The sequence below is a fragment of the Delphinus delphis genome, chromosome 13, assembly GCF_949987515.2.
Source record: "Delphinus delphis chromosome 13, mDelDel1.2, whole genome shotgun sequence".
NCBI classification, from domain to species: Eukaryota; Metazoa; Chordata; class Mammalia; order Artiodactyla; family Delphinidae; genus Delphinus; species Delphinus delphis.
Window position 1 is genome coordinate 29,508,819 of NC_082695.1, and position 12,411 is coordinate 29,521,229.

The 12,411-nt window shown below is 43.5% G+C and overlaps 1 protein-coding gene across 2 annotated transcripts in view; it reads right to left on the reverse strand.

Moving 5' to 3' along the window:
• Positions 1-12,411, reverse strand: part of RAB31 (RAB31, member RAS oncogene family) — a 112,122-nt gene that overhangs the window by 58,340 nt on the left and 41,371 nt on the right. For both annotated transcript variants that reach the window (XM_060028666.1, XM_060028667.1), the window contains exon 3: positions 8,684-8,765. In XM_060028666.1, the coding sequence (XP_059884649.1) occupies positions 8,684-8,765 (82 nt within the window). The remainder of the gene's footprint in view (positions 1-8,683; positions 8,766-12,411) is intronic.

A 12,411-nucleotide genomic window follows, 5' to 3' on the forward strand; every position in this document is an offset into this window, starting at 1 on the left:
AGGATGCAGAGGGCAAGGGGCTGGGTCCCTTTCAGACCAGCTCAGGGCTGAGACTCCCGCACCCCACTCCTGGATCCCCACTCCCCATCCCCTTCCCCACTTCCAGTGTCCCATCCCACTGGCCGAGGGCAGAGACGTTTACAGTGTTTCCTGAAGGATTTATTATTTTAGTACATGGACGTGTCCTTCCTCTTGCTCTCCTGTCAGCAGCATCTCTGACATACAGGAGGGCAATTCTGCACCTAAAGTCCTATTTTCCTAAATGACACCAACACCCACACACTGAACAACTCTGGGGACCAGGTCTATGAGCAACTAGCTCTGTCCCCTCTCCCACACCACTGTCAGGCTCTTTTCCTGTAGTTTCTGCCGCCAGATAACTGCCCCTCTTGGGCTCTACCACTTTTAACTAAAGGAGACTCCTGGGGCTTCTTCTAAGAGGAGCCGCTAAAAAAGAACGAAATAATGTCATGTGCAGCAACGTGGATGGAACTAGCGACTGTCATAGAGAGTGAAGTAAGTCAAAGACAGGTATCACATGATAGTCCTTATATGTGGAAACTCAAAAAAATGGTACAAACCATCTTATTTACAAAACATAAATAGAGTCACAGATGTAGAAAACAAACTTATGGTTACCAGGGAGGGAAAGGGGAGGGGAGGGACAAATTGGAAGATTGGATTGACATATAAACACTACCATATATAAAATAGATAACTAATGAGAACCGACTATATAGCACAGGGAACTCTACTCAACGCTTTGTAATGACCTATATGGGAAAAGAATCTAAAAAAGAGTGGATATATGTATAACTCATTCACTTTGCAGTACAATAGAAACTAACATAACATTTTAAATCAACTCTACTCCAATAAAAATTTTAAAAAATAAAAATAAAAATAAATAAATAAGTAAGAGGAGCTGCTGTGACCCGGCCCCGTCGACAGCTGTTGATCTCATATTAATAGCACACAGCACATCTGCAGGTTTCTAAGCTGTCTTCTTCCCACAAAACCTTCATCCAGTTTTCCTTTCTGGGAGCGTTCTTGGTGGGTGATGGAGCAAGGGGGTAGTTCCCTTATTCGGACCTCGATTCACACTGTGACAGCACTGTTCTCTGGGGGAGGGGGGTGCATGTACTCTATCTCCTCCCACTGAAGGGAGACCCCCATGGAAGTTTGCGAGGAGGCGCCCCAGGGTGGAGCGCCCCCAGCAGTGCTCCAAGTGTGTTCTCCGCGCTGGGAGCTGGGCCTCTCTTTCCAGGGGCTGCAAGGCGAGCAGGGGAGAAAACAAAGAGCAGCTCATTTGGAGCCTGTAAGAGGCCTCTTTCTTCAAGGATTCCTGAAGGTCAAAATTTCCTCTGACTGTAGCTGCAGCCTATGAATAGTGAACCACTTTCCTGACCATGGACTCCAGGGCCCTGAGAAAGAAGGAACGAGAGCAGACAGGTTTCTTTTGATGTTTGTAAACGAGCCTGAACTTGACCTCAGATACTTGCTGTCTTCAGTTCTCTTTTCCTTCTCAAGGACCCATTCAGACCCAGCAGTGAGGCCACGGCATTCTCAGCTGCATCCCAGCACCCGACCTCCAATCACCTAAGTTTCCAAATGATGGGAGACTGGTAGGTGCTGGCGGAATTCAGCCGCAGTAGGGGAACAAGCAGTACCGCTAACCAGCCCGGGCACCCAAGTCTTCACAACGGCACCCATGAAGCCGTCAGCTCCTGGGGCCTCAGTGGCTTTTCCTTCTTCAGGCACCCGGGGCTCAAGGAAAACCCCCGACAGAAGGAGCAGGTAAAGATTAAACAAACCCGGGTGGTGCCAATATAGCTCTTTAGTATATCTTTTCTGGAATCTTTTAAATCTCTCACAATTGGGGAAAAAAAAAGAGTCTGTGTGCTTACTAGGAAAGTGACCATAAGCCTTTTGAACCAATGGGTTTCAGAATATGATCGCATTATCATTAGCAGTATGTATTAAGTCATAAAGTCTGGTCTTGGGTTAGATAATATTGCTGAAATAAAACTAAATCAGCTGCAAATACTACTACTTTGACGACTGATTCCTTCTTTTAAAAAAATATATTTAGTCAAACACCATAAATTTCAAGTCTAATAATGGTTTGGTACATTGTAAGTGATAACCTCACAAATATGACCTTGTTCATGGTACTACATGAACTTACTACAGGGACCACATTTGAACATTTAAAAGGTTTAATACTTTATTCAACATTTTTTCTTTAGGTGCTACTGTGAGGTCAAGACTGCACTTCCAAATCACGAGTAATCTCCAGAAAGATGAAAGACAGCGTGAAACTCACTTATCACTTATAATTTCAAGGCTTAAGGAGCAGGCAACCTCAAACTCACTACGGATTCAATGCAATCCCTATCAAAATCCTAACTGGAGTTTTTTCGATAAACATGTACAAGCTGATCCTACAATTCATGTGGAAATGCAAGGGACCCAGAGGAGCCAAAAGAACCTTGAAAAAGAAATACAAAGTTGGAGGACTCATACTTCCCAATTTCAAAGCTTACTACAAAGCGACAGGAAAATTTTAGATCAAAGGAATAGGACCGAGAGTCAGGAATTAAACCCTCACACGTGTGGCCAACTGATCTTCAACAGAGGTGCCAAGACAACTAACTGGGCAAAGAATAGTCTTCTCAATTGTGTGTATGATACTGACATACAAAGAATGAAGCTGAATTCCTTTCTTACCAAGATACACAAAAAGTAACAACAAATGATCAGAGAGCTAAATGTAAGAACTAAGACTATAAAACTCTCAGACGAACATACAGGAGTAAATCCAGTGACCCTGAGTTAGGCAAAGACAAGTGTTGGCGAAAATGTGGAGAGATGGGAACCTCATGCATTGCTGGTAGGAATATAAAATGGTGCAACCACTTTGGAAAACAGCTTGGCAGCTCCTCAGAATGCTAAACTTAAGAGTCACGACCAATTTCACCCCTAGATACATACCCAAGAGATTTTTAAAAATGCATCTGCACAAAACCCTGTACAAGAATGTTCACAGCATTATTTATTCATAAAAGCCAAAAAGTGTAAACAACCCAAACGTCCATCGACTGATGGATGGACAAACAAAACGTAGTAATCCATACGATGGAACATAAACAGCCGTAAGGAGGAAGTACTGACCCAGCTACAACACGGATGAACCTTGATGACGTTATGCTCAGTGAAAGAAGACAGAAAACCCACAGACTGCATGAGTCCATTTATATGAAATGTCCAGCTTAGGAAAACCTAGAGACTGAAATTAGCCGAGGGCTGGGGGATTTGAGGGGAGGCTATTTTTTAGTCTGTATGTGTGTTCTTCAATTTCATCCTTAAAAAGCATAAAACAATGAGCTTGATTTCAGAAGCCAGTCTATCCAACTTCAGATGTTTGCAGAGGACTGGAGAGTTTTTATGCTAATAACGGAATCATCAACTCGCCTTTGTGGAGTCTGTGACTGTGGTTCAATTGAAACCAAAATTACACAAATGCAACCGTTACGGCTCAGGCAGCCTACTAGGAAAGACAGACAGCTGTAACACTGACTCTAACCAAACGACACAAAAGAATAAGATGAGGGCTTCCCTGGTGGCGCAGTGCTTAAGAATCCGCCTGCCAAAGCAGGGGACACGGGTTCGAGCTCTGGTCCGGGAAGATCCCACATGCTGTGGAGGAACTAAGCCCGCGTGCCACAACTACTGAAGCCTGCGCACTTAAGAGCCCGCGAGCCACAACTACTGAAGCCCGCGTGCCACAACTACTGAAGCCTGCACACCTAGAGCCCGTGCTCCGCAACAAGAGAAGCCACCACAATAAGCCTGCGCACCGCAACAAAGAGTAGCCCCCGCTCGCCGCAACTAGAGAAAGCCCGCGTGCAGCAACAAAGACCCAACACAGCCAAAAATAAATAAATTAAATTAATTAATTAATTTTTTAAAAAAGAATAAGATGATGCTAATATTTTTCCAGGTTAGATTCTTAAAATAATGCTGCTCTGATGGATCAGACCAAGAGAAGGAAGCCTGACATTTTCCCAAGATACTGACATTTTCAATGGCGTTTTTCTATAGATTGTGATTGTGTTTTAAAGCAGGCACAGAAGGATCTAGAAGCACACATCTAGAAAGTGAAGGTTGCATCTCACATTGTGATATTTAATAGCAATGAGGATATGCTGGTCCCCAGTTTAAGTGAAAAAACAAAGGAGGAAATCAAAGGACACTCGGAGGGAAGGAATGACGTGTTGATACCGTGGGACAGAAGTCTCATCTCCCCTCACAAATTCTGACGATGGGACGACAGACCTGGGCAGATAAGTTCCTTTCTCTTCCCGGGGTTCTCCCTGAGCTGCAGCTCCTGAGTGCATCCTTCTAGGGGCTTTGCTCACCTACCGCGGGTCCTCTTCACAGATCAGCATGGAGCGGAAACCAGCACCCATGCGAACAGGGCAGGGTGGAAACCCCAAAAGCCCCCACCGAGCTCCAACACGGGCACTCTTCCCTCGCAACACCCCTCTGGGGAGCAGGAAAGTAAATGCACAAATCTCGAAAATGGTAAGCTGTTAACAAATTGGATTCAACAATCAATTGGAAATGGTTACATTTCTTTTAAACCATTTTTCTTACAGAGGCACTCGGTGGATTACCATTTGCCATTGAAAGAACTAGAGGATGCCCATCATATATGGCTGAACAAAAAGCAAAATTAAGACAGTATATTAAGAAAGAATGCACTCTTACACCCAGACAAAACTCTAGTTTGAAAAGATACATGCACCCCTATGTTCATAGCAGCACTATTCACAATAGCCAAGACATGGAAACAACCTAAATGTCCATCAACAGAGGAATGGATAAAGAAGATGTGGTACATATATACAATGGAACATTACTCAGCCACAAAAAAGAATGAAATAATGCCATTTGCAGCAACATGGATGGACCTAGAGATTATCATACTAAATCAAGTCAGAAAGAGAAAGCCAAATACCTTATGATATCACTTATATGTGAAATCTAAAGTACGACACAAATGAACATATCTATGAAACAGAAACACACTCACAGACAGAGAACAGACTTGTGGTTGCCAATGCGGGGTGCGCAGGGAAGGACTGGGAGTTTGGGATTAGCAGAGGCAAACTATTATATATAGGATGGATAACAAGGTCCTACTGTACAGCACAGGGAACTATATTCAATATCCTGTGATAAACTGTAATGGAAAAGAATATATATATGTATAAGTGGGTCACTTTGCTATACAGCAGAAATCAACACAACACTGTAAATCAACTATACTTCAATACAATTTAAAACAAAAAAAGAATGAATACACTCTTATACAAGGACAGGAGAACCGGGATCCCTTTACATCTTCAGTGCCCAGAGGGAAAAACAAACTTTCAAGAGTACGAATCTGTGCCACACGTATAATGCAGGATTAGTACCGGCAGTAAGTAGCGCATCGACGGAAGTGCCGTGTGTGCCAGGCAGACACAGACTTGCTCTAATTTTGAGGAATTAACATATGCAAAGCACTGCACTCAGCAGTCTCCCTCCTTGAGGACACAGAAATCTGTCTTGATATTGTCAACTCATAAATCCAAAGAGATTGGATTTGTTTAGCGTTGTGAAAACTAAGGAGAACAGCAGCAGATTTCTATGAAGATAAGGAGGAAAAATAAAACGCACTGGACTCCAACAATTAATGAGAGAACCAACAGCACTCTGCACCAGCAACAGCAAGGAATTTATTTTTAGCTCAAACACGAGGGAACGTCATTACGAGCACGATTAAGTCCCTCAACGAGCTGCCGAAACGACTGAAAGACTGCCATCCTGGAGAGACAGGGGACCGCACAGGGGGACCACAGACAAGGTCAGCCGGGAGTCACACACCAGCCCTTCGAGGGTCAGAGGGATCGGACAACCAAGAGTCTGGGTGGATACGGCTCAGTCGCTCTCCACAAACTGGATTCACCTGAAGTTACCACCCAAACCCCATCCCTCTTCCCTGAAGTATAAAGAGAATCACTAGTACGGAGGTGTGCCTTGCACTTACAAGGCTAACACTTTTCAAATTATAGGCACAGTAATATAGTCACAGGTGTCTATAACCTCTAAGAGTCAAATTTTAGAAAAGCAATTAGAAGAATTAAAAATACAGTCATATGAAAAAAATTTTATTGCTATGTTGCTTTGAGATGCTAAGTGGGCCAGACTCCAAACTAAAATAGTCACTTTAGAGCCAAATTTCATCAAAAGCAATCGACCCCTTGAATATTTTATTGGAATAAGTAAGTAAATGTCAAATGTCCTGTTTAGATTATACAGAAATCTCCCTTTAAGGACACTATTATCAAGGGAAAACGGCAGATTATAAAGACTCATGATCCCATTGATATGAAATTATCAGCACACACAGTGAGCTATCTGAAGGATGGTCACCTAATGTCAACAGTGGAAATACCTGGGGGTTGGGATTTTGGATAATTTCACTTTCAACTGTATGGTTTTGTATGATTTTTCTATCATAACAGAACTATAAAGCACAGGACCCAGACTGCTGGATTCAAATTTCAGCTTTACACCTTATTAGCTGTGTGATCTTGAGAAAGTTACTTAACCTCTCTGTACCTGGGTGACCTCCCCTGTAAATGGAGATAAAGACAGTCCCCAGCTCAGAGTGCACTCAGCATAGGGCTGGAGCACAACAAGCCTTCAGGACACGGCAGCCGGCGGTAGAAGCCGCAGTGCTGCCAGATCTATGTAAAATTGACTTATTACACTCAATAAAAGCAGCTGCAAAAGCAACTATTTCATGGGCAAAAGTAAAAAGGGGAGCAAGAAAATCTCACTGCTTAAGTTTAAATAACAACCCCTCAAACTCCCAAAACAAAAAACTAGCAGATCTACTACAGAGAACACACAAGTACATGCAGAAGAGGTCCCTAAGAAGACATTTCCCCTGGAATCCATCCCCCTCACTTCAGGAAACAGAGAGAAAGAGGGGCCCCAGGCAGCAGCTTCATACGTGCATATCTGCACTCTCAATTCCACAGAGAAATAGAAGACATTCTAATGAGGTTAGCATTTGTAGGACAGAAGATTCGTCCCAATTAAAGAAAAGAAAATCTCTGAAATGCCTTAATCTACAAACGCTGGAATGTTCATTTTAAGAGTGGATTTATAGAAAACGAAAATTATATAAACACACACTTGATTTGTTAGGAGCTGATGGTGAAAAATGATGGATTATCCTGAACCCTGGATTCTCTTTCTTTGAGAGGGAGACGGTCCACAGAATCGATAAGTGAATTCAGTGGTGTATTAGAGGCTGGTAAGGGCTATGGAGAAAAATGGGGTGGGGAGGGCGGGGAGGAAGTGCTGACATTCTAGGCAGGGTGGGCAGAGAAGGTGACGTCTGAGCTGGGACCAGATCAGGGGAAGTTCAACCTGTCACTCCACGATCACAAGCTCTGGTGAAAGTTTTGATCAGGCCGAAAGCTCTCATTGAAGACGAAGTATCGGTTACCGCTGTGTTCACTTCTCCTGGCCACCCCTCTCAACTTTGATAACATACACTCTACTTACTACACACATTCTCTGTTCTAGACAGTCTGCTGGTGTTTGTTATTTCACTTCTTAAAATCTAAAGATGTGAGGTTCTTGAGTAATCTTCTCCGTAAATATCTTCAGCAAAGAAAAAGAATCAGGAATAAGAAAGCAGTCATTTGCTGTTTCTGGTAGCCCAATGTCCATCGCCCTGTTTCCGAGCAAGAGAACCCAGACTTTCCTCAGGGAACAAAGCCCGTCGGCTCCCAGCCAGCAGGGTTCAGGCGCAGCTGAACGCAGCCCTCACCTCCAGGGGTAAGTGTACTGCCTGGCCCCACCAGTAGGGGCGCCACAGCCCCCCAAGCACATGACCAGGTGGAGAAGGACCCCAGGGGCAGGTCTGGGAAGAGGTGCCTGCTTCCTGGGGTTGCTGATGAGGGCTCCTCGCCACCCTCGTGGAAGGGAAGCTGGTGGGTCAGCCTAAAAAGGAAGTCAATTTAAAGGCAAGCAAGCCAAGGACTTCCCTGGTGGCGCAGTGGTTAAGAATCCGCCTGCCAATGCAGGGGACACGGGTTCGAGCCCTGCTCTGGGAAGATCCCACGTGCCGCGGAGCAAGGAAGCCTGTGCGCCACAACTACTGAAGCCCGCGCACCTAGAGCCCGTGCTCTGCAGCAAGAGAAGCCACCGCAACGAGAAGCCCTCACACCGCAATGAAGAGTAGCCCCTGCTCGCCACTAGAGAAAGCCCGCACGCAACAATGAAGACCCAGTGCAGCCAAAAATATAAATAAATAAAATAAATAAAAAATTAAAAATAAATAAAATAAAGGTAAGCAAGCCAAGAAAACCAAATAAGAGACGGACGCCCTGGACAGCACGTTGGCAGGAATGGAACTCAGCCTCACCCTAAGATGATGTTGCCCCCTTCTTTTTCTCATAGCTGAAGAGTACATTTCCTTTTTTGCTTAAATTATGTCAAGCTGGGTTTCTATCGCTAGCAACCAGTAGTCTTGCCAAATACAAAGAAACCATTGGTCGCTGGCACTTTTCCCCCCAGGATTTTCCCTAGAAAGCCAGCAGCAGCACGTTCTTACCCGTTCCTGACCAGCAGTGTCCCAGATGAGGAACTTATGAAGTTCATTTCCACAAGGCACTGTTTTGGTCATAAAAGATGCCCTGAAAAAGAAAACCGACATCTCCACGTTACCGATCACCCCTACAACCTTCACGAAGACTCCTGTTTCCAGCAAGTGAAGGTGGAGCCTCTGCAGGACTCCAGAAGCTCTCCTCTCAGGGGTCACGGAGAGGAAAGAAGGGCTGTGGAGTCCTGTCACCAAAAAAAATATTCTGCATTTTCTGTTAGTACAAGGGGGGTTTAGCGGGGGAGAAGGCAAAGAATGCATTCAAAACACTGTTTCCAAAACATTTATCTTCAATTGTTCTAAGATATTATGCCTGAAATCAGGAAAGAAAATAAAACCTTAGATTTTAAAAACATATTATCACCACAGTGAAGAGTGAAAAAGCAGCTGGTATTCGGGCATTTGACAGTGTGGGCCCTGCAGAGGTGCAAACAGTGGCGCATACTCCCTGCTCTATGAATCCAGCACTGGTAGCAATGATTAGAATACTGTATCTCATTCCCATCCTGCTTGCCTAAGCACAGGGATAAAGATGGGTAGCTTAACAAACATTTGTTTCCTCCAAGAAAAAGGAAGGATTTGAAATTCTCAGTAGATAATGAAACACTTGCTATTTTCTTTTTTGCATAGTTCCTCTTAAAGCTTTTTCTTTGTGCTCAGGAAAGATGTAAAAATCCTTGTACTGGATAAAGCTTCCCATTCATTAAAAAATAGCAAGTCTCTCCAGTCCTGTGACAGCCAGACATGAGCCTCCTGATGTGATGGGATTAGTACACGCATCACCTGGGCAGCATGCCGGGCAAAAACGTTTAACTGAATTTAATCATGAGGAAGCGATCGGGCAAATCTGGAATGGGGAACGTTCTACCAGACAACGGCCTGAATGCTAGGAATAAGTCAGTGTCATGAAAAGCAAACAAAAACAACAGGCAGGGGAATTGTTCTAGATTAAGAGAAAGAGACAAAACAACCAAATGCACTGTATGGACCGAGACTGGACCCTGGAGACCCTGGATTAGGAGGAAAAGCGCTTCAAAAGACATTTTGAGGACAACTGGAGAAATCTAAATTTAGACTATATGTCAGATATTATCATTGAGTCGAACTAACTTTCTAGGTACAATAATGGTGTCCTCCTCATGTTCTCCTTAGGAGATACACACCGGAGTCTGCAGGGGAAACATGTCAGGGCATCTCTCACTTTCATGGACCCCGCAGGCCCTCCTGGTCCAGTGCAGGGTCCAGCCCTGCGACCAACCACTCAGCGCTCAGCCCAGTAATATTTCCTCAATTTCTACTCCTTTCCCCCAAGACTAAGAGGCAAACTACAGAAGTCCCAGGGAGAAAGGTATTCGGCCCTGCAATTCCCATACTGTTCCCACAACATACACACACACCAAGGTTAATAGTTGTAATTATCAACATACAATTGTACTAAGTGGAAATTCTAAGTATTTTTCTAAGTGATATGACCTAATACGATCAATATCGCATCTGCCCCATGACATTTCATTTCTTTAAGAGTTCTTAAACTATACATCCCAGATTACCGGTCAGAGCAAATATATTCCAAAAATAAAAATATCTTTACTACTTTTCTCATTATAAAAGCAATATAAGTATTTCACAAAAAAGAAATTCAAAAAATGGAAATAAAGCAGGAAAGTAAAATCAACTGTAATTTCACTACCTAGCCACGATCACTGCTAATAAGTTGGTATATGTCCTTCCAAATGATCTTTACACAACTTTTACCCCCAAACTGATGATACATAAATTTTGTTTTTCCTCCACTTTACATATTGTGGACATCTTTCAATTTCTATGAACATAGATCAACATCATTATCTAAAGGGACTGCATATTACACACCATGTTATGGATGTAAGTTCATCTTCATCACCTATTTTTCACTATTATGACAATAGTTACATGAATATCGTTGTACCTAAACCTTTGTGTCCTTGTACACTATTCTTTGGACTTAATTCTTAGAAGCATATATTCTCCACGTTGCTACGTTCACCAAACGGTGGGTTGTACCAACCTATATGCCCACCGCAGTGTATGAGATGACCTTTTCCCCAACCAAGAATCTTTCAAATCTTTCAGGATGACACATAGAAAATGGTATCTCATTCCTGTTTCTGTTATAGTTATCCTAAGTCTGGACATCATTTTAGTGTTCACTGTTCACTTGTTTTGCTTTTGCGAATCTTTAGTTCGTGACCTTTTCCCACTTTTCAGTTGGGATGTTCATCCCTTTCTTATGTACTTTTTGAGTATTTTACACCAGCTTTTTGTAACAGTATATTTTAAAAAATATTCTTCCAGTTAAATCTTTGCCCTTTTACTTGGCTTATGGATTCTTTCCAAAAACGCTTTTTTAAATTTTATGTGGACAGCTATATCAATATTTTGTCTTGGTACTTATTTTTGTTTTTGTTTCTACTTTGATGTAAGCAGACTTTCATTCATTTTTCAATATATTCTAGGCAATGGGATAAATAATACAGCAACTCTGCCCGTAACAAGTTCTCACGCTTAGAAAACTAAGTTTGTGCCTTTAAAATCTTAGACTTTACTAACTGGGAAAAAAAAAAAAAAATCCAGGCCAACCCCTTCACTTTACAGATAAGAGGGGGGTAGATCTGAGACCTGAGAGACGGCCTTGACCCTGGTCAAAGAAGAATCTGATGACACAGTCAGAAGAGAATGCAGAGGGCCTGTGGAACGGGAGCTCACAAAGTCCCTCAGTTTGCTCCCCTATGAAACAGGTCCCAAATCTATTCTGCATGATCTACGGGCTGTTGTAGGGTCAAATGAGGAAATGATAGCTGTGAAATCCCCACCTTGGTACACAGTAAGCCCGTGAGGAACAGCTCTAGTCACAGTAGTAATGAGTATCATATATATATGTACGTATATACCTATATGTGCAGACACACTGCACACACGCGCGCGTACATGCACACATGCACACACCCCTCTCTGTCCCTGATTTCCTGCCACTAGGAGATATATCACTATTTGAAATGAAGACTGACAACCATTGGTCTTTTGGTTGGTTGGGGTTTTTTTTCAGCCTCCTTGCTAGCTTACGACTTCAGACTCTCAGGCATCTTCTCTTCCCTCTAGTTGCCTTCTCGAGCGATGGGTGTGAGCAATGCTGAACTGACTTCGTTCCCTGCGGGAAGCAAAGTCTGGCAGAGAAGCTAACACAATTTCCTTGTAAAGGTCGAAATAGAAAGGGAGGTGCACGCACACGTCTGTTCAGGACGCCGACAATCTGCCTGAACCGCAGCCAGAGTTTCTTATGAGTCACAGGACGATAAGGATGAACTTTCGCTGCTGAAACGCTGCCCTTTCACAGCCTTCGGTCTTTCCCCAGCACAGTGATCACAGTGGGAGGGAGGTGGCCTCCCAGAGGACTCACTTGTTGTGAGTCAGAAGTTTGCTGTGTGCCTGCCACGAATTTTCTCCACTTACGGCTGATGGAGACCATCGCCCTGTCCTCATCAATCCTACCCAGTTCCCCAAATTTATACACTCATTGTTTCTCTGCTGAGGAAGACCGAACCTTGCTCTCTGCAGAGAGCATGCTGTCTGCAGGGAGAAAACTAAGCCAGGCCAAGTTCTACGACAGTGAAGTATCAGGCACCTGCAAAACCGCACAGCAA